Genomic DNA, 22487 nt, shown 5'->3' with positions numbered 1-22487 from the left:
ATTGAAAAGTAATCCATTCTGTTCAAATTGGCCCCAACCCATGGAATTTAAATTTGACCTAAGAAATAAGAAAAAACAGATATTTTACTATTTTATGGCAACTTTTTTGAAAAAGTTACCCTCACAACAACCACATACACACACCTTACAATTTACATCACTATTCTGAGCAGTATATAACCCTTCTATAGTTGAACAACATTCCGTATTGGTAATTCTTACCCAAACATTTCTTGTGTTCACATATTGCATATCCCCTGGACGGACATTGCTCTTGACTCGACCACAGACCCAGCTGATAATTTTAAGAAGACCAACTGCTCTGGAGGCTGCGACGAGGAGGAGGAGCGCATCCACAAGCATGTCGACATCCAGTGGAAGCCACTGGAGCTGAGCGACATCGCTGGCTTCCGCAACGCAGTTTAGAAACGCGACAGGACACTTGAATTCCAGCCACGAAATTCCCGTAGTACGATTACTCTAGCATACCATAGTGCCTAACTTAAATAAATACCTTTACATTTAAACCAGCGTCTTGGTGCAAATAGCATCGAAAGTGGCAAGTGGCAAGTGGCAAATGGCTCAGCGACAAGCGGAGATTGGCTAACAAAGGGGCTTCCGACGACCCGCACAGACATGCGGGGGCTGCAAATAGGGGATGGGGTAGTTGCACACCCCGCCGTCAAAAGAAACACAGGAAAGCGCACAGAGGCGGCTGCCAAAAGAAGCAGGCAGAGTGCACACAAAAAGTTGCATGCCAAAAGGAAAGAAAAGTGCGCCGCCACGCCGAACGTCCTTCAGCCTCTGTGGGAAGAGGGTGGATGGGGGGTGGTGGCTGCGGTCTGTGGTTATGCCGCCTGCATGTGTCCAGAAGTAGTAGCTGCCACCTGTTGGCTGCTGGCTACTGGCTGCTGGCCAGGCCAACAAAAGAAAGAAGTCCCTAACACAATCGGGGAGGACAACAAGACCAAGCCAAAGTAGTGGTGGCGCCACCGCCCACATGGCCGGCCGGGTGGGTGGATATGGGGCACACATGCGAGTGGGGGCCGTGGCCACCAGGCGCCCAGTGTCGACAGCAAGTGTCCACGAATTTCAGAAGCGGGTGGTGGTAGGTGTCGGGGGCACGGTGTGTGTGTGCAGCAAGGAGCAAAAGAAGTGCTGCAAGTGCAGCCAACGGTGGCGAGAGTCATGGCTTTTTGTGCGGCAGCTGCATTGCCGTGCTTTTGTTGTCTTCGGTTATTTCAGTTTGTTTTGATCGGTGCGCTTCGCTTCGGCTCGGTTCGGTTCTGTTGTTGCAAATAGAGCAGCGTGTCCAGGCCACAGATGCTGAGTGGCATGTGGCATGTGGCATCAATCCCCAAAGCTTACGGCCACGCGCAACACTCCCATCTAAGCACCAGCCCTGGCTTTCGCGGCGATTTACAGTTATGCGTGCCACAAATCGGCATCAAACGCGCTTAGCAGACATCATCTTGCCACTGCACAAATCTCCAGTTGGCCATGAATTATTCAGCAGTTGAGCAGTTCAACAGTTGGCCCCTCCTCCTCGCCTCCGCCCTCCAACTATGGGGCACAATTTGCAATTTTCCATGTAGCATGTAGTCTTGGATTTGACTTTCCCCCGCTTCCGCTTCTTGTGCCACTGCCACGCGCACACATGCTCCATGTGCAAATCCTTTTTATGCCCGCATTATATAGTTCGCACGCATTGCTTCTGACTGCGAAGGGCTGTGCTCGGGGTTCCCAGTGCTCAGGACGTCACATTTGCCACACGATGCGCGCGTCATTCAATTCCATTTCCATTTCCATTTACCCGACCCTTCGACCCCGTGGACCCCCGTGGACCCCTCGAAGCCCGCGAATGCCAGGGCATTTCCACATTTCCATTTGCAGCGCGCCGCCATTCCGAGGGCCATATAACCAAGTTCAATTACCTGTTACAGCCGTTAGATGAATTTCTATGGCCAGTACATGTCCCGACTAGTTGAGTACAGCTCGCAACTCCCATTCCGGGTGTCTTTTGGGGGGCTGCTCGTGGAGGGGGTGTCTTATGTGTGTGGCTTTTTTGAATATTTGAAATGTTTTTGTTCGCGCCACGCCGACAACTTCGAGAACATCGAAAGTTGGGCGGAAAGTGTGTGTGTTCGGGGGCTTGTGGAGGTGGAAGAATAACGACACACTTTGGCACGCATTTGTGATAAACATAAATGAGCTTAGAAATGAACCCCGCAGGATAAGGCGCACACGCCCACACACTCGAGCACTCGTAGTGTGGCCCTAAGGGGTCGGACTCGCAATAGGAGCAGGGGTGGGGGTCGGGGGTCGGGAATCGGGAACAGAGTATTGACTACATGCAGTAGACATCAAGTATCAGGCCAAACAGAGCATTATACAAATGATACGACATTAGATAAGCCTAAGTGCAAATTGGCTTACAAACCGGGATTTGTGTTTGTGCTGTTCGGCTTCTTTGTTCGCAGCACGGCTTAGCCTGGGATCCGGACGCGGGCGCGGGCGCGGACGCAGATGTGGATGCGGATGCGGACGCGGACGTGGGTGAGAATGTTCTTTGCATGCCCCAGCTCATCACCTATGCATGAGGCCATCAGGGTGGATCCTTCGCCCTGACCCTGTCCGCATCAGATTGATAGTGCTCCTGCTGAAGCGGAGAGGAGAAGAGTTAGGGTGTCCATCGCGGGAATCTCCGGAATCTTCGGCTGAGCTTACGGCTGCCATTGCTTTTTAGCACGACTGTGTCAGCGGCTTCCACTCACTAATGTGCATTGAATGAGAATGGGTGTGGGTGTGGGTGTGGGTGCGGGTGCGGGTATCGCTGAATCCCGCCGCCGACAGCACTTTGTGTAAGTGCCGCATATCTGGGTCGCCTCCTGCGTTATGCTTTCTTTTTGGCCAGCTACCGGTGCCGCCATCACCATGGACCAGCCCAACCCGAGCAGCCGGAGTCGTTGGTTCGGCGCAAAAAACGCCAAAGAATTGCCGTGTGCATCGTGTGTGTGCAAAAAGGAGCAACAGTCGAGTCGGCGGAAAACAAAGCCAAACCGAAAAGAGTTTGGCGCCGTGAGTTGGGGCGTTGGGGGCATGGGGCATGGGGGCATGGGGCCTTGGTCATGTGGCAGTGGCAGTGGCACACTCCGTGTGAGGAGCAAAAACGAGTGCCAAAAAATTCGTCCTTGATTCGTTGCAGTTTCTTTTTGGCGTGATCGGTCTGGTCTGGCTGGGTTCGAGTGTCGTGCGAGCTGTGAGTTTTCTAAAACGAAAGCAAAAAGATGTGCATGTGGAAGCGGATGTGGATGTGAGGATATGGCTGTGGCTGTGGCTGTGGATGCGGAGGGGGAGTGCAAGTGGAAGTGGGCCGTGGCCCCGGCAAGGACATGCGGCTGAGGATTGAGGATTGGGAAGTGAGAAGTGAGAACTGCGAACTGCGGACTGCGAACTGGGGCTTCGAGTTCGTCGTCATGAATGAAACTCTCTGATTGCCTCCGTGTGTGCGGTGCCTGGTGTGGTGGGCTAGGGGTGTCCTGGATAATGGGCAGTGCTCGCTGGTCGACGGGTGGTGCGCGGTGGTGTCGTGTTTGTTGCTTGTCTTGTTGGCCATCTCCGTTGCATTCTTTTTGGGCGCCTGGCAGCGCACTCTGATTGCTTTTGGCTTTTGCCACCAACGCGGCAGTCACTTTTTGTGTGCCACATTTGCGTGGTGGTGCTCCTTTTGCCGTGGCAGCTCCTTTTGCTTTTGCCCGGTCCTTTCCTTGCCTTTTTGTTCCTTGCCGGGGCCAGCTCTTTTGGTCCTTTTTCGGCCCGGTGGCCCAGTGGGGCAGGAAGGAGCTCGTTTAGCCGATTGTTTCATTTGATTTCGCCTCGCTGGCTCAGGTTTTCCCTGCTCCACTTGGTCATTTTAGCCAGTTTAAACCGTTTTAAACCATTTTGGCTATTTGACCATTTCACCATTTCACCGTTTCACCATTTCGGGGGATGGGTCTTTGTGTCCAGATTTCGTGGCCGAATGCATCGGCTGGCGTGCTCCGGCGGACGCTTTGTGTGTGCCCCTTGAATGGGGCACACAAACGGCAACAATTTGCAACTCATCGTTGAGTGCATTTGCATAGGGCCCGTTTGCAAGTGCCTCGCAAGTGGCCAGCGGAGGGCTCTTCAAGCGTGTCGCGTCCAAAATTTCTATGGACTGTGCGGGTCCGTATCTTGACCTCGCCAGGCTGGGGTGAACTCCCTGCATTCCATGGGCAATCCCTGCGACCGTGTGCCCTGCAAACAGGCGCGGCATTTGCCGCATTCCGTTCATATGCAATCGCATTAAGGTTGTCCTTATTATTTATTGACTTAATTGATTTTAAATATGCATAAAGCCGCGGTCCGTCCAATATTTGTCTTTGGCTGCAAAGCGCAAAGGTGGCAGTGGCTTTCAATTAGCGGGCCCAAACACGGCATCAGCATTACCCAGTGCAAATGGTAAGCGGAATGGGAATGGGAATGGGAATGGGTGCGAGGGGCCCTCCTTTCGGATATCGCATATCGGATATCTGTTATTGGACTGGGAGCTAGGCAATGATGGTAGGGCGTGGGTCGTGGTGGCAACTGGTGGACCCTCTCTGTAAAATGGCAGAGGCTGGTTTTTAATTTGCTGTTTGCATTATCCGATTTCAATTTTTATTTCGCTTTTTCCCCGGCCCACGCACTGCAAATATTTTCGTTCCTTTGATGCAATTTCGCTAGTTTTCCACATGCCTGATGACAGGGCCGGGGCTTCCTGGGATCTCTGGGGGAGGCGGTATATTACCGACCACTTTGTTGATTAAACATTAATTTTGCCTCGAAAATGCACAATGCAAACCGATTGGATGCCAGTGGACACGCGATATTTGCTTTGGATGGGGCAACTCTGCAGTTGTATAGCCCCTTTCGCCGTTCTAAGGTGTTGCCACTTCTTAGGAGCCTAAAAAAGTGCTTCTAGAGTTCGCATCGAAAATGGAAAAACCGATTGGGTACGAATGGAAAGAGGATATTTACTTGGGTGGAGCATTGCGTCCGATACTCTGCATTTGTATCGCCTCCCCCGCGCGCCACTTGCTGAGGTGTTGCCACTTGCTGGGTGCCTAAAAGTATGCTTCTAGAGTTCACATTAACTTTTTAGCTCCTGGAGGAGTACTAAGAGCCTGGAAAGTGGGAATTATTTGTGAGCTGCATCGTCTATTTTTTAACGCTAATTGTTTCGTCCGGACCTGCGCATCCCTGATCCGGCGGCTCCCCTCCGCTCCTCGCTCGCTCGCTTTTAATGCAAACTTTTTATTTTATTGAAGCATTAAAACGCATTTTTTACAACCGAATCGCAATATTGACGACGGGCGGCGGACTCAGCCGAAACTCGCGAGTCTAGCCAAGGTCCAAAGAGCCAACTTGTCAGTTGTGGAAAGGCGGCCAGCGGGGTTAGGTGGGGACTGTGCCGAGCAATGAAGGACAGGAGACACAGACAGGGACAGCGGCCGAAACGGAACGGAAGGAGCCGAAACGCAAGGAAAGGAGAGAGCGCTTAATGGTCCATTAAAGACAAAGATTTTTGAAAAATTACTACATTCACTTTACGGGGCAACTAGAAATGGCCAAGGCTGCCGCAGGCAAACAACAAAGTTGTAAAAATTGTTTCGTTTTTAAGCCAGAGAATGTGGGCGGTGGGCGGAGATGGTTGGGGCGGGGGCGTGGCAGTGCCGCTTGGCCTGTTGCGGCGGTAAACTACCGTAAGTTTAACAGCAGCGCATAAAGTGCAGCAGCAAAAGCACCAACGAACCCCCCTTCCAGAGTTTTCTTCGCTTTGCCATTAGCAATAAAAAAGGGGGAAGGATCTTGGGGATATGAGATCTACGAGGGGGAGGGGCAGAAGCAGGGGTGCTGCCATCTTCGTACCTCCGTCGAAGATTGAGTTATGTGCGTTTCGACTTTGTTTCCTCCCGGGATGTGGCCGGGGAAGCTGGGTTCTTCGGGTTCTTGGGCTCTTGGGTTCTTGGGGGGTTGAGCGGTGCCTCGTAGCGCGCGCTGTTTCGGCAATATAACGGTAATAACCGAATCGTTACAATCCGCTCGTTTTTAGTTGCCATTAGAATGCACACACACACACACACACACCCACAGCCACAGCGAGCGGAGGCGAGCGGCAGTTGCAGGTCATGAATTCGCCATTTTACAGCCGTCGTATTTTTTCCTCCCATTCATTCATCCATTCATCCTGCCGGGGATTCATCATCCCTCTGCCTAAGCTCTTATCCTTGGAGCTGATTTTCGGGGTGGGAGGGGGTGGCTACCCTAGAAATAATAACGCTTAAACTTTTTAGTGTTGTCATTAAATTCCTCGTGTAAGTTGCCAAAGGGGGTTGATGGTGCCGCCGCCGCCGCCGCCGCCGCCACCTCCGCTGTCTTCTTCGGTTTGTTTTTGTGTGTATTTTGTTACTGTTTTTATTTAACATTTTAATGTCGCTTCAGCCTCCGTCTTGGGAGCGGGGTGCGGTGTGCGGGGGGCTCAGGGGGTTGAGAGCACCCCGCACACTAACGCCATCCCCTCGGCCGCGGCCGCGGCCTCTGCCTCAGCACATCTGCAGGTCTATAAATTTCGATATTTACTTTTTATATTGCAAAAATTTTTCTGCTGACGGAATTACGGAAATTAAAAACGAAATGAGCCTGAACCAGCCCGCGGGGCGTGGCAGGGGGGGATGCTGGGGTCGGAGATGTCAGCGCTCATGCGCGCCCGTTCACTGCTGACATTTGAAGTAGTATCCCCAGTACTGCCGGCCCGCTGCCCTTCACCCCTTGTCGTCCGATGCCACTTTAGTCATAAAAGAGGCATTATTCCGTGCACTTTTTAATATCCCGCACGGTTTTAACTCGCCCGCCCTCCGCCCTGCTCCTTGAGGAGCTTGTCTTCCCTGCTTTATACTTAATCGTAAAGTTTAGAAACTTTGTAATGGCTGGAAGGCTTCTCAAATGCCACATGCACGGTGGCTGGGGGTTGGCCGATTGCTGTCTATCCCGATCCTAAATCCCAAATCAAGTACTCAGATAGATAGAAGCCCCTTGAGTTGCACACACAAACCGTTTAATAACTAATCAACAGGCTGTGGAGATGCTTGGGAATCCAAGAGGACGACAGGCAGCCATCTAATTTTCTAAATTTATGCTTTTCCCGCATAGTTGTAAACTGGGAAATGGGAATTGGGCAGTGTAACAACCGCCCTGCTGAATGCTGCACTTTCACAGCAGCCAACAGTGCTTTGATTTGATTTTTACGCCGCGTCATAAATTGTTTAGATGAGTTTTTTAATCGAAATTGTTCGAAATGACTTAGGTGCGCATAAAATGTCTCTCTCGAGAGCGCTTTTCCAGGGGGCGGGGCTGAGGGTGAGACTGGGTGAACGGAAAGCGCTTTGCGAATAAATTGCCGGCTGATTTCCTTGGGCCTGTGTCGCTCTGCTCTTTTTATAGGGCTTATAAAAAGAATATTTTTAATAGCGCATAAAAACTGTTTGTTAGTTCCACGAGTGCCCAAGGGTGGTGCTCCTTTTGGGTGGGGCTGGGGCATGGTTTGGTTTTGATGTTGTGTGGACGGAGGGTTGCTTAGCGTCCGGACGCACTAAGCAGGCGCCTAGTCGCTTGCCAGGTGGGCTTCACATCCATCCGGCCAGCCAGGCCATCCCGGCATCCTGGCCAATAGGATCCAAGCGGGATCGGAGCGCGGCAGTGGTCCGCCCTTCACTTTTTACTGGCTAACGGTGGCAGCAGGACTCGTAAACGTTGCCGAAAACTTTGAACTTGATGGTTTTCCCGCCGCCTCCGCCTCGGCCTTCTCCTTCTCCATCTCCATTTCTTCTTTTACGGCAATGCCGTGTGCCGCCGCCCTGAACTTTACCGAACCGAACTGAACCCATGCCCGATCCAGAGCCCAATCCCGGCCCCCCCGCGTATCTCATGTGGTCATGAGCGAGCTGCGCTTGCAACACCGCCGAACCACATAAAAAGATACATTTGGCAGGCACCCAAACGACGCATAAAACGCGTTACTTTCATCCATGAGCGACGTTGATGGGCTCATAAATGCCGCGAATGTGCATGAAACGCGTATTTTTCTACTTTTTGATGATTTTGAAATTTTGTATGCGTTGAGTGCCGTTAAGTGTGTGCCACTGCCACCGCAGTGGGTGGTAGTGCCACCCCACCCGCAGCCCCCAACCCTTGGGTTTTGTGTGTCCGTTAACCGTAACGTAACCCCAAAAAGAAACGGAGCACAGCAGCAACTTGAGGGGTTGCCCAGAATTGTTTTTCGGCCCGCCCAGGAGATGGAGGAGATGGAGGTGGAGGTGGAGGTAGAGGCTGAGCCTGGAGAGGGTCGCCAGTTGCTCCTGCCGTAAAAGTAATATGAAATGTCTCATTTTTAGAGCTTCGAAATAAAAAAAGTTATCGGCGCATTTCGTCAGCAAACCTACAAAGGCCTCGCCTCGCAGTCATAAAAGGGCTGTGGTTTAGTTTTCCATCCCTGCCCCGGCTGCTGCTCCTCTCCGGCCTCTGATCTTGTCCTGCCCTCCATTCGCTCCGCCGTTTTACAACGGGCTCTCCGGTTTTCTGCCTAATCCGGCAAATTAACGACAGCCTGCGGAAAACCAAAGAAAATGCAGGCCGGGATTGGGATTGGGATTGGGTTTGTGTCGACCCTGGCTCTGGCTCTGGTTCCACTGGAGGAAACTTTCTGGCCAAGGCATTCAGGTTGTAATTATCCAGGCCCAGCCCCTTTGAGTTGGGCCTGCTGTGGGTCTGGTGGAGTTATGATTCGATTTTCGGGACCCAAGCCCTTTGCCGTTCCTATTTCCATACCCACTGATGCCATTATTGTTGTGTGCTGAGGTCGCTTAATCGAATATTTTTGTTGCCCATAAATGGCAATGGCCAATGGTCCAGGGAATGGATGGGCCAGGGGATGTTGGATCTGGCTGGAAAGGGAGCACGAGCTGGAGCTGGGGCAGCAGCAGCAGCAGCAGGAGCAGGAGGAGCTGTCATAGTTGCACATTTTAAATTAGCGTATCCGCCATACGCCCGCGAACATCTATCGCCATCTTTGTTCGTTTTCGGTGGCCTTTTTTCGCTTTGCAGAGCATTGGGCTTCATTAGATTGATTTTTATTTTATTGCCTCGCATTTTAGGGCGGAGTTTTTGCACATTTTTTTGCGTGCGTCCGAGCGAGCCAGCGCACTCGCTCTGTCCCTGTTCCTGTCCCGCTCCACCGCCCACTCTCGCATCCACACATCCCCACCCACTCGCACTCACACAAGAGCAACAAATTTAAATATATTTCGCCGATGGTTGTTTTGTACCTTTTTGTCATTTTTTTCTACCCACTAAATTGCCAAACTGCATTCGCTGCCCCTCGCACCCGCCCCCCGGGATTCGCCCATTGGGCGGCGGGCTGTATGTAAATTGCAGTTGCATCAGCAACAATGCACAACGCATCGTCCTTTTTTTCGCTGTCATCGTTTGGGTTTTGCTTTTTTTCGTTTTTTTTCGCCAAGCGCTCTCTGCTTAATTTTATTTATTTATGGTTTTTTACATTTTTTTGTTTCAATTTGCGTTGGCCTGCTGCACCCTGGCCTCCACAGCCACGGCCACCCGCTCGCATTGGGTGCCACTGCAACTGCAACTGCATCCTGCAGCCTGCATCCTGCTGCATTTTCCATCTCACCTTGCCGCCGCGGCACCCTCTCGCTCGCACCTCACGCCGCACTCGATCTGTGGCAGTGAACTGCATTTCTGGTCCAGGGGCGCATTGCGGGGAGTTCTGGAGTGGGAATGGCTCTCTAAAACGCATATTCTGAATAGAGTTTTCGAAGTTTTGCTTACCGATTCATAGTTACGTAACTGTAAGAACAAGCTGGAAAAAGGACGAGTATTTTGTTGTTGCTTTCATTACTATAATAATAATAATAATAATAATATAATAATAATATAATATAATATAATAATATAATAATAATATAATATAATAATTCACATTCACACATATAATGCTGTTTTTATTTTAAATAAATCCTATCTGTTCACTACTTTGTATATTTCGTAAATGAAAAAATCGCTTTTTTATTAACAAGACTTTGTTTACTTCTGAAACGAAACAATGCCCATTTTCATTGCCTACATTTCGGGGCCCCGCGGTGCGCTCCTGGGAAATGCACTCGCTGGCAAAAAAACTAAAACAGGCTTCCGCTGCTGCCCGGCCTCTGCTGCTGCTGCAACTGCCGCTGCTGCAACTGCATCGCTGCCCCATCATATAGCGCCCTCTCGCTCGCTCCGACTGAGGCCGGCCTGCTCGCGCCCACGGCTTAGGATGTGTGCGTTTTGAGCCTGCTTTTTTTTGTGCGCCTTTGCCTTTTTTGCACTTTTTTGACAATTTTTATATATTTCTAGGATTTTTTTGAGCGTTTCCTTTTTATTTTTATTTCAGGGCCAAGCGAGCCGAGCGCCGAGCCGAGTGCCGCCGAGAGGAGCCGAGCCCCTCCCATTCGCCATTGCTGCTGCAGTTGCAGTTGCAAGTGCAGACCCAGTGGGCGGCGGGCGGTGGGTGGTGGTGGTCAGTGGGTGGTGGGCGGTGGGCAGTTGCAGTGGCCAGTGCAGCGAGCCTGCTGTCATTTCACTCGCACCCAGGCCTTTGCGATTGGGAATGTGTTGTTTGATTTTTCCCCGCTCTTCTCGTCGCTTTTTTCCCATTTTTTCGGTGTATGTGTACTTGTTGTTTTTCTTTTTTTTTTGTTTTTTTTAGTCTTTTGTGCTTTTTGGGCGGCTTTTTGTTTGGTTTTCGCGTTTTTTTCGCCTTCCTGTTGCACGCAACTTGCAGCGCAGCGTTTTTATTGGCTGCCGCCGAATGCTGCGGCATAAGTAGGTGCACTGCATGTACTGCCTGATTTTTGTGTTTTATTTTAATCGCTTTTTTTGGCTCTCGTTTTTTTCGTTTTGTTGATGCGTATGTATTTTAGCTATCGGCTTTTTTGGTTGCTTTTTTTTGCCCTGGTAATTTTTTTGTTTTTTGATTTTTTTTGTGCTCTCCTGCTTCCGCAGCGACGCTTAATGCAAATAAAATGTTTGCATTGACTTGCATTATGCTGATGCTGCTGCTGGAATCGCCCCCAACCGCTGCTGGGCGATAACGCATCCTGGCCAGCGTGGTCGGCCTGGACAGTACAAGCCCAATCCCAATCCCAATCTCAAAACGGGCTTTTATTTTTCAGTCATTAAAAAGTATCCCTACCCCGCCACCGCCACCGCCACCGCAACTGCAACTGCCCCATGTGGCATGGCCTCTGGGCCTGACTATGGCTGTGTTTCGGTTCCTGTTCCTGTTTCTGGTTATGGTGCTGCGTTTTTCGGGGGACTCACACTCGGAACTCCTCTCTCCGTTGTTGTGGGTCGAATGTGGGTCGCCAGTCGGCGCTTTTGTTGCTGTCTTTGTTGACCAGCTCGTCGCATAATCGCCTGCTTCACACGCAGCCTGCACTCGAACCGACTCGACTCGCAACCGTCCCGAAACCCATCCCCGGCTAAATGCATCGCCCCCCACGGCTCTCCCATGGCATCGTTTTTTCGGCACTTTGCATGCAGCTCTGGGCCTTTTGCAAACCACCCAGCCTGCTGCCAAACCAGCCCACACCCTCTCCCACTACCCATCTCCATTTCGGTTGTCGTGTTTCATTTCACATCGCATCGCATCGCATCGAGTTCGAGTCCTTTCTTTGCCTGTTTTTCCGCTTTTCCACTTTTTTTCGGCACTTTTTTCGTTTTTGGGGGGCTGCCCTCGTCTGTCTGACTCCTTCCAGAGCCCTGCACTCTGTTGTTGTTTGGCATTTTTCACATAAATTTCGATTCTTTACAAAATTACCGATATTTTGATAGCTACTCCCCCCTTTTTTCGCCGAACTTAAGCTGTCGATTAACATTTTGTAGGCATTTCAACGCTGAATTGCCATTCACACAGTGGGAAAAAAGAACCCACCTGCCCAATACCAAAGACCAAAACGATAACCCGACTCTGCTGATTTGCCTTTGCCTTTTTGCAATTGAACTCGTTTTGACTGCGTTTTGCGCTTTGCTTTTCAAACATTTGCATTTTGCCACTTGACGCTTTTGTGTGTAATTGATTTCCAACGCTTATTGTCAAGTGGCAAGCACAACATTCCGGGGCAACAAGAGCAACAAAGCGGCCTCTAACCCAGCCCCCAGCTCTTTGCCCTATGGCCCTCAGGTGCTTTGGCAAACTATTGTTGTTTTGTTCGGCCGCTGGTTGTTTTGTTGTTTGGCTGTTGCGGCTGCCTTTGTTTGTTGTGCTCCTAACGGCGGACTCGCTGCCTTTGCCGCAGCTCCAATCGCCTGTGCCTCGAGTTTTCCCCCGAATTACCCCTTTGATTGCCCTCGCTGCAGCAATCGCATGCAGGTGGGCCCAGGCAAGCCACTGCCACTGCAAACACAAATTAATTCCGAGCATTTAGTTGCATTGTGGTCCAAGTAGCAGGCTGGCAGGGGCTTGGTGGGGCCGAGAGGCCAGCACTGTCCTTGACCACATCCAATCGAAAAGGGGCCGAGGCAAGGACTCGTCAAAATACAAAATCCCAGTGCCAGCGGCGACCCCTGACCTTTGCTGCAACTACTCGAGCTGCTGGCAGTGGCCGGTGCCGGAATCGATTGGCAGAGTCGATCTTCAGGCGGAATCTCGAGGTCTCTCGTTGGCAGTCAAATCAGGCTGATAAGGTAAACACCAAGAGCCAATTTATGTTACCTTTTTCATTATTCATTCAATATAATTATTTACAATTACCAACACATTTCTGGCTGATAAACTTACTAAAAACCTTTACTTACAATATGTATAACTTTTCCCATCGACTTTCTAAATATTTCTTAATTATTTAATTTATTGTTTCCGAATCCTCGGATTAACTATATTATTTGGGTCACTTTGGTAAGTAGATGCCAAGATAAAGTCCACTCCAGGGAATGCTGGAGATCTTCCTGCCACGCCAAACTCTTTTTAGCCTTAGTCAGAATAAATAAATATTTCGCAACATTTGGCTGCCAGTATTCCAGAAACAGGCAGCAGCAGAGCCACAACAATGCTGGGGACAGGCAAAAATATTAAAAATCTTCGCACGCATTTTGGTCGCGCATTAAAATCAAAGTAAAATGGCATCAATATAAATACTCGTAAATTTGCAATTTCGAGTCGAGCCCCAGAAAGCATCCCCGTCTCCGTCTTCTCTGTCAACATGCGTCGTTCGCATGAGCATGAACGGGATGCGGACGTGGACGTGGATGTGAGAAGTGGCAGGGGAGGATGGGGATACTGGAAACAGGAAACAGGAAACTGGGTACAGGAGGACCGGGGCACAGGACCACTGCGCCACATCGGATCGTAAAAGGCCTGTCTCCTCGGCTCTGGCCATGGCTCATTCGCGTGTTTAGCCTGCGAAGCGCATATGTTTAGAGAAATTAGTTTTTCATAACGCACAAGTTGCTGTTGCCACCCGGCCACCCACCCACGCAAACGCACGCCCACGCTCACTTACGAGTGGGCTGGGCTGGCTTTTAACGGGATTTTTTATTGCAAATTCTATTCAAATATCCATTCAGTTTTATGGGCCTCGGCAGCCCTGTCTCCAGCTCCCAGATCCCTGTGTCCTTTGAAGGCCCAAAATTCGCATATGAGCTAAATTCCGCCAACCACCCAACCACCCAGGCATCTAACCATCGAACCACCCCACCACCAAACACCACCCACCCACCGACCCAAGGGGCCCGCTCCGCTACCTTGTTGTTACCGTTTTTATTTTTATTTCATTTTTTTTAAACAAACACAATTTTTAATATGCCTGCAATTTTTATGAGTGTTTAGAGGAATTTTATTGCACAAGATTTCCCATGCCTAGAACGGTGGCTGCTGGCGGAATGTGGTGGTCCCACGTCGCGTATGCGCGATAAGCGCCCACAACGCCCCCACCTCGCAACGCATTTGTGTGCTCGAAATGTCCTCGAGTACCATAAAAATAAAGAATGAAAATAATATTAAATATTATAATGTTAGAGAGCGAACTGTAAGGGGTGGAGGGCGACTTCTTTTTACGACTCAAAGTGGCAACTAGCCGGTTTTTTATTTCGGAAGGACACGCTTAGGTGGCAATGAGGCCAAGATAATATATACCCGCTATTAATACAGCTCGTGGCTGTGGCACGCTGGCAATGCCTGATTCTGCCTAAACATCTTCCCGACGTTTTTTCATTTTGCTCCAATCGCTCCTCGAAATCCTCTGTGCAAATTTCAAAGCTCACGTCCGCCGACATGTGTTCTAACCTTGCCCTGCCCTGACCCCTCGTGCCTCAATACCCGAGGTCATGAAGAGATATCTTGGGTAGGGAATCAAAAGAAAGCTACAAGAAAGGTTACGCAAACATAACCTAAACACTCTTCTGAGATTAATAATTTCCTTATTTATCCAGAACTAAACTTGCTTAACGCATAACTTGAGCTCTTGAATTTAGATTTTAAAGTAAGATACCTCTATGAACTTGGTAGAATTCTCTATCAATCTACATGAGGATATTATTTTTAAAAGAATTTTCATGTTGCTTTTCCAATGGATTTCATTATCTGATTCTAAATCTGCATTTCCAGGTTCCATATTTTCCAAAACTTAACTTCCAGATTTCATAACTTTAGTTATTCTATTCCGATTTTGATGTGGGATACCTCTCTGAGTTTGTGGGCAAATTCTCTGGCATTCTACATTTAAATAATTACTTTTTAAAAGGGTCAAAATTTTAGCCCATTTCCATGTTCGATTTTTTTGTAAATCCAATGGGTTTCAGAATGGGACCCCAAAACTGCACTTCCAGATCTTATAACTTTAGTTATTCTATTCCGATTTTGATGTGGGATACCTCTCTGAGTTTGTGGGCGAATTCTCTTACATTCTACGTTTAAATAATTACTTTTTAAAAGGGTCAAAATTTTAGTTCATTTTCATATTCGATTTTTCCGTAATTCCATTGGGTTTCAGAATGGGACCCCAAAACTGAAATTCCAGAATTCATAACTTTAGTTATTCTATTCCGATTTTGATGTGGGATACCTCTCTGAGCTTGTGGGCGAATTCTCTTACATTTTACATTTAAATAATTACTTTTTAAAAGGGTCAAAATTTTAGCCCATTTCCATGTTCGATTTTTTTGTAAATCCAATGGGTTTCAGTATGGGACCCCAAAACTGCACTTCCAGATCTCATAACTTGAGTTATTTGTTTCCGACTTTTGTGTGGGATACCTCTATGAGTTTGTGGTTGAGTTCTCTCTTATTCTACATCCAAACAATTGTTTTTAAAGAGGGTCAAAATTTTAGCCCATTTTCATGTTCGATTTTTCCGTGTTTCCATTGGGTTTCAGAATGGGACCCCAAAACTGAAATTCCAGAATTCATAACTTTAGTTATTCTATTCCGATTTTGATGTGGGATACCTCTCTGAGCTTGTGGGCGAATTCTCTTACATTTTACATTTAAATAATTACTTTTTAAAAGGGTCAAAATTTTAGCCCATTTCCATGTTCGATTTTTTTGTAAATCCAATGGGTTTCAGTATGGGGCCCCAAAACTGCACTTCCAGATCTTATAACTTTAGTTATTCTATTCCGATTTTGATGTGGGATACCTCTCTGAGCTTGTGGGCGAATTCTCTTACATTTTACATTTAAATAATTACTTTTTAAAAGGGTCAAAATTTTAGCCCATTTCCATGTTCGATTTTTTTGTAAATCCAATGGGTTTCAGTATGGGGCCCCAAAACTGCACTTCCAGATCTTATAACTTTAGTTATTCTATTCCGATTTTGATGTGGGATACCTCTCTGAGCTTGTGGGCGAATTCTCTTACATTTTACATTTAAATAATTACTTTTTAAAAGGGTCAAAATTTTAGCCCATTTCCATGTTCGATTTTTTTGTAAATCCAATGGGTTTCAGTATGGGGCCCCAAAACTGCACTTCCAGATCTTATAACTTTAGTTATTCTATTCCGATTTTGATGTGGGATACCTCTCTGAGCTTGTGGGCGAATTCTCTTACATTTTACATTTAAATAATTACTTTTTAAAAGGGTCAAAATTTTAGCCCATTTTCATGTTCGATTTTTCCGTGTTTCCATTGGGTTTCAGAATGGGACCCCAAAACTGAAATTCCAGAATTCATAACTTTAGTTATTCTATTCCGATTTTGATGTGGGATACCTCTCTGAGCTTGTGGGCGAATTCTCTTACATTTTACATTTAAATAATTACTTTTTAAAAGGGTCAAAATTTTAGCCCATTTCCATGTTCGATTTTTTTGTAAATCCAATGGGTTTCAGTATGGGGCCCCAAAACTGCACTTCCAGATCTTATAACTTTAGTTATTCTATTCCGATTTTGATGTGGGATACCTCTCTGAGCTTGTGGGCGAATTCTCTTACATTTTACATTTAAATAATTACTTTTTAAAAGGGTCAAAATTTTAGCCCATTTCCATGTTCGATTTTTTTGTAAATCCAATGGGTTTCAGTATGGGACCCCAAAACTGCACTTCCAGATCTCATAACTTGAGTTATTTGTTTCCGACTTTTGTGTGGGATACCTCTATGAGTTTGTGGTTGAGTTCTCTCTTATTCTACATCCAAACAATTGTTTTTAAAGAGGGTCAAAATTTTAGCCCATTTCCATGTTCGATTTTTTTGTAAATCCAATGGGTTTCAGTATGGGGCCCCAAAACTGCACTTCCAGATCTTATAACTTTAGTTATTCTATTCCGATTTTGATGTGGGATACCTCTCTGAGCTTGTGGGCGAATTCTCTTACATTTTACATTTAAATAATTACTTTTTAAAAGGGTCAAAATTTTAGCCCATTTCCATGTTCGATTTTTTTGTAAATCCAATGGGTTTCAGTATGGGGCCCCAAAACTGCACTTCCAGATCTTATAACTTTAGTTATTCTATTCCGATTTTGATGTGGGATACCTCTCTGAGCTTGTGGGCGAATTCTCTTACATTTTACATTTAAATAATTACTTTTTAAAAGGGTCAAAATTTTAGCCCATTTTCATGTTCGATTTTTCCGTGTTTCCATTGGGTTTCAGAATGGGACCCCAAAACTGAAATTCCAGAATTCATAACTTTAGTTATTCTATTCCGATTTTGATGTGGGATACCTCTCTGAGCTTGTGGGCGAATTCTCTTACATTTTACATTTAAATAATTACTTTTTAAAAGGGTCAAAATTTTAGCCCATTTCCATGTTCGATTTTTTTGTAAATCCAATGGGTTTCAGTATGGGGCCCCAAAACTGCACTTCCAGATCTTATAACTTTAGTTATTCTATTCCGATTTTGATGTGGGATACCTCTCTGAGCTTGTGGGCGAATTCTCTTACATTTTACATTTAAATAATTACTTTTTAAAAGGGTCAAAATTTTAGCCCATTTCCATGTTCGATTTTTTTGTAAATCCAATGGGTTTCAGTATGGGGCCCCAAAACTGCACTTCCAGATCTTATAACTTTAGTTATTCTATTCCGATTTTGATGTGGGATACCTCTCTGAGCTTGTGGGCGAATTCTCTTACATTTTACATTTAAATAATTACTTTTTAAAAGGGTCAAAATTTTAGCCCATTTCCATGTTCGATTTTTTTGTAAATCCAATGGGTTTCAGTATGGGGCCCCAAAACTGCACTTCCAGATCTTATAACTTTAGTTATTCTATTCCGATTTTGATGTGGGATACCTCTCTGAGCTTGTGGGCGAATTCTCTTACATTTTACATTTAAATAATTACTTTTTAAAAGGGTCAAAATTTTAGCCCATTTCCATGTTCGATTTTTTTGTAAATCCAATGGGTTTCAGTATGGGGCCCCAAAACTGCACTTCCAGATCTTATAACTTTAGTTATTCTATTCCGATTTTGATGTGGGATACCTCTCTGAGTTTGTGGGCAAATTCTCTGACATTCTACATTTAAATAATTACTTTTTAAAAGGGTCAAAATTTTAGCCCATTTCCATGTTCGATTTTTTTGTAAATCCAATGGGTTTCAGTATGGGGCCCCAAAACTGCACTTCCAGATCTTATAACTTTAGTTATTCTATTCCGATTTTGATGTGGGATACCTCTCTGAGTTTGTGGGCAAATTCTCTGACATTCTACATTTAAATAATTACTTTTTAAAAGGGTCAAAATTTTAGCCCATTTCCATGTCCGAATATTGCTTATTTCCAGTGAGTTTCAGTATGGGACCCAAATTTGCACTTCAGGATTTCACAACTTAGGTAATTCGATCCCGATTTTCGAGTGGGCTACCTCTATGAATTTGTTGTCTACATTTAAATTATTTATTTAAAGGAAGGTCAAAATTGTATCCCAATTTCATGTTCGATTATTTCGTGTTTCCAATGAATATCAGTATGGGACCTCAATACTGTCTTTTAAAAGGCAACATTTAAGAAATTTAAAACCATTTCAATGATTTCGAAGCTCGGCTTACATCCCATCGAAATCAGTGGTAAATTCCCAAGGAAGGCCGAGCAGTTCACAAAGAACCATGTGCGCTTGGTCCCTATCCGATGCGTTCCGCGTCGTCCCGAAGGGGACCAACTCATTTGCCCTTATCGCCAGACACAAATCTTGGGCTGTAAAACAAAGAGATGGCCCTGCCCGGATCGCTGCCCTCGCCAAATGCCTTTCCTTTCTAAAGCATGGCTCCCAGTTGGCCAGCGTCCAAAGTCCAGCTCGAGATGCGCATCCGGATTGCCGGATTGCTGGACTGCCGGAGCGAAGAGCTGATAAGCTGAGTAGCTGGCTCGACCACTCGACCCCATTTATGGATCATCATAAAAATGCGGTGGCTGGGCCTTATGGAAATAGGCAACAATATATTTATTTATTATTTCGTGCAATTTCATTCCGGGCGGAGCGCGAAATATTATTACCGAAAGTCGTCACTGATGCAATCGGCGATAGAGCCCAGATAGAGACCTGGGCTGTATGCCCGAAAACCAGGCACCGGGTTCACGTATGGATGGGTAATGACTTTTTTATGGCCATGTCGGTACAAGACAAGGATCGGGGCCGGAGGACCAGAGGTGCAGGAAAGAAAGTACAAACACAAGGAAATATTTTATGACATGTTATTAAAATTTCGCCATCGACAGGAGTGCTGCAAGAGGGGCGACTTCAGGTGGGTCGCATATGGAGTATGGGCTCGAAAGACCATATTAGAAAAAAATTACTTGCCCGCTAGCAGTTACAAATAAAAGTGTATGTACCGAGCGGGTGGAGCTGCTCAGTCAGTGTCCCTGGATCCCGTATCTGTATCTGTATCCTGTATCTGCTATCTGGTATCTATACCCGGCTGCATTTTTATGTATTGCCAAAATGATGTTCTATAACATTTTTATTATGAATAACGGTTATAAAATTTCGCTGCGAAAACAAAAGAGCTCCGGAGACCAGAGTGCAGGGTTCAGAGTTCAGAGGCGAAACCCAAAGGCAGCAACAGTCGCGAGTCAAGGACTCGGGTCCGTATTGCTGCCAGGACAAGCCACATAAAAAAGCCAACACACGAAATGCAAATTGTAAATTACAAATTTGCAATAAAAATTTTTAATAGAATGAAACATTTTGCCTTTATGAGTTTGTCTTTCGGCTGAATTTATCTGCTTTTATGATAACGTTATGTGTGTGTGGCATGCCCCATGCTCCGCCTCTGCTTCTACGTCGTCATCATTTTCTCGTATTGTTCTTGTTTGTCGTAACAGTTTTGCATTAACATTAACGTAATTCTCTTTGGCATTATCATAAATACATTTTACGCATATTGCCAAGAAGGCGAGGCCGTTGAGAGGGTGGCGCGCTAAGGGGTGGGGTGGGTGGCTTGAGGAGGCTTGGTGGCAAGGCCGTAAGGGCCTTGGTGCGTGCGTATTATCCGGAGCATCTGGCAGGCCTCATCTCGGGGTTTATCGCCCAGCATGCATAGAATGCTTATGAATTAGCCCAGAGTCCAGTGCGGCCTTGCCACCACTCGCGGCGGTGGGGGTGGGGTTGGCTAGTCGTCCTTGGACCTCGTCCTTAGTGGCTTTGGCCAACCGCATGGCGCTGCACTAGCTGCTGGTTGGGTGGCCACACTGGGGCAGTGCAACCCGCATTAGTTGCCGCACGAAGCAGGGACCCCCGCCCCCCGCTGAAGGGGACTCCGACTAGGCCATCTGGTCGTGACCAATCAAAGCTGGCAGCGGGACTTAGAAGCCTTTCAAATCGTTGCATCCGCACTCGGCAGGCTCGTCGGGACCTGCGAGCGCACTCGGTTGCTCCTCGGCTGGTCTGCCGGTTTGTGCGCTTTGCTTTTTAGCCGCTCTAATCAGAGGGGTTGGGCAGGGGGGGCTGTGTGTGTGTGTGGACCCAACTTGTCCTTCGGTTAGCAAATCGTCCTTGCTGTCGCCGCTCACTCGCTCGCTCGCCTAGGCCGTCTCCCTCTTGCCTCTACACACACTCTCTATTCACATAGTTCTGCGTGTGGGTGTGTGCGTGGTCGTGCTTTTCCGTCGGCATTTCCACACACCAGCCACATCCTGGCAGCCAGGACCTCGCGTCCCGTTCGGCTCCCATTCGGCTCGCCTCGTGCCGCCCACTTTGGCCTCCCCCCTGCGTCGCGCCACTGCCCTGCTGATGTTTTGCGCTTGTTTCTGCGTCGGCTCATGGACGCAGCACCGACCGCAGGGGCGCCGAGGGGCTGCGGGGGCTGCGAGGGGGGCTTTGGCGCTGTCCTAGATTTGTTTAAATTATTTTGCGATAGTGTGATTGGCCTGTGCGCCCCAAACCCTCATGCTTTGGCCGCCAGCCAATGGGAGCCCTGCACATGCTTAGTCGCACTAGAGCTCGGTATCTGTCCGCCTGGCCACCCCCGCCCCCCGGTCGCCGTCCGGGCCTGACCTAAATGCGTGTCGTTGTTGCCGAATAGTGCAGCGTGCCATGTCAAAGAGCCGCCCCTCCTGGATTCCGAATCCTACATCCTGAATCCTCAACTTTTGTGCTTTGCGAAAGGATTCCCTGCATGTGTGTGAGTGCTGGTGGTTGGCCCGAACCGAGGCACATTCGTCTGTGAGTGCTTAGTTTTCCTGATAGGCCATCGGTCGATGGGGCTGAATTTGCATACTCATGTGCGTGTGGGTGCTTAGAAACCACTGGCTGAGTGGGAACAGTCCAATGGCAGATAGTTCTAGTTATGACAGCGACTCGAATTCGGTTTCTTATTCTGTTGATCCATTAGCCTTATACAATGTGATCTTACGGACGGTGAGTAGGGCTCTTTAGAGTGGCTTAGTTTAGTGGGCTATGGTTCTAATTATACTACGGATTGTTAGGTATCATATCATTTTAGGTACTTCTGAACCCAACCCCAGAGAGTATGACTCTTTAGAGAGAGCTAGTTCTAGTTATGATGCCAATTCGGATTCGTATTCTAATTCTGATGATCTCAGTAGTTCAATGGGATGTAGGATGTATAAAAATAATATTTAGGTTATCATATAAGGTAACTCTGACCCTAACCTTAGAGAGGGCTAGTATAGTGTGACACAGTTCTAGTTATACTACTGTTACTATTTATCATATCCTTTTAGGTTACCCTTAGGGTAGGGCTCTTTAGAGAGGGCTAGTCAAGGCTGACTCCGATTCCATTCCTGATTCTGAGCATCATATGAGGTTACTCTGATCCTAACCATGCCCTGTGGTCCTGCTCCTAAGAGAACCCATCACGGAGGCATGGAAGGCACATTTTGGCCACATTTCGGGGACGTTTTAGAGCGCCAGGCATTTAAATTAATTTCAAAATAATCATGAGCAGGAAACGGGGCACTCGAGGAGGTTGCCAGTGGAGCAGTCGGGCTTAATTCCTGGGACAAGACAAAGGGATGTGGGCGGGCAGCAGGAGTAGGAAGCAGACCATGGAGCTTGGGAACCCGGCATGTGCGTGTGTGCCAAGGATTTTCAGGGTTAAATTAGCTGACTGCGAGCGTGTGGTTAATTTTTTCCCCTGAGCAGCGTGGAGAGTAGGTGGGTGCTGGGATGGGATGGGGTGGGATGGGATGGGGGCAAATGGTTGATGGGTTCCTTTGTCAGGGCAACGTGGCTGATGATGGGCACGAACGATCTTGCCTGACATCTGAGACGCACCCCGTGCCCCCTTTCCGCGTGGCACATGTAATGAAATATGCTTAAGAAGTGCTCCACAGCTCCACAGCTCCGCGGCTCCAAGTTCCTTTCATTCTATCTGTTTAACTTTTTTGCCAGGGCAGGAGTGTTGCCTACGCAGCTGACGGAGCAGCCACAGGCCCCAAGGAGGGGGCAAGGGCGGGGGTGGCAATGTCA

General features: G+C 47.6%; 1 protein-coding gene across 9 annotated transcripts in view; it reads left to right on the top strand.

Moving 5' to 3' along the window:
- The window catches only part of LOC108023360 (mucin-5AC), a 106494-nt gene that overhangs the window by 71097 nt on the left and 12910 nt on the right, over positions 1-22487 (top strand). For 8 of the 9 annotated variants that reach the window (XM_044092995.2, XM_017092741.3, XM_044092994.2 and 5 more), the window contains one exon: positions 290-527. The exons of the other annotated variant lie outside the window; for it this stretch is intronic. In XM_044092995.2, the coding sequence (XP_043948930.1) occupies positions 290-426 (137 nt within the window). In that variant the 3' untranslated portion in view covers positions 427-527. Of the gene's footprint in view, positions 1-289; positions 528-22487 lie in introns of those variants that run through there. 9 annotated transcript variants of the gene reach the window in all.

Source organism: Drosophila biarmipes, chromosome X (genome assembly GCF_025231255.1).
Source record: "Drosophila biarmipes strain raj3 chromosome X, RU_DBia_V1.1, whole genome shotgun sequence".
NCBI classification, from domain to species: domain Eukaryota; kingdom Metazoa; phylum Arthropoda; class Insecta; order Diptera; family Drosophilidae; genus Drosophila; species Drosophila biarmipes.
The sequence above is the reverse complement of the archived record's forward strand: the minus strand, read 5'-3'. Positions and strand labels throughout refer to the sequence as shown.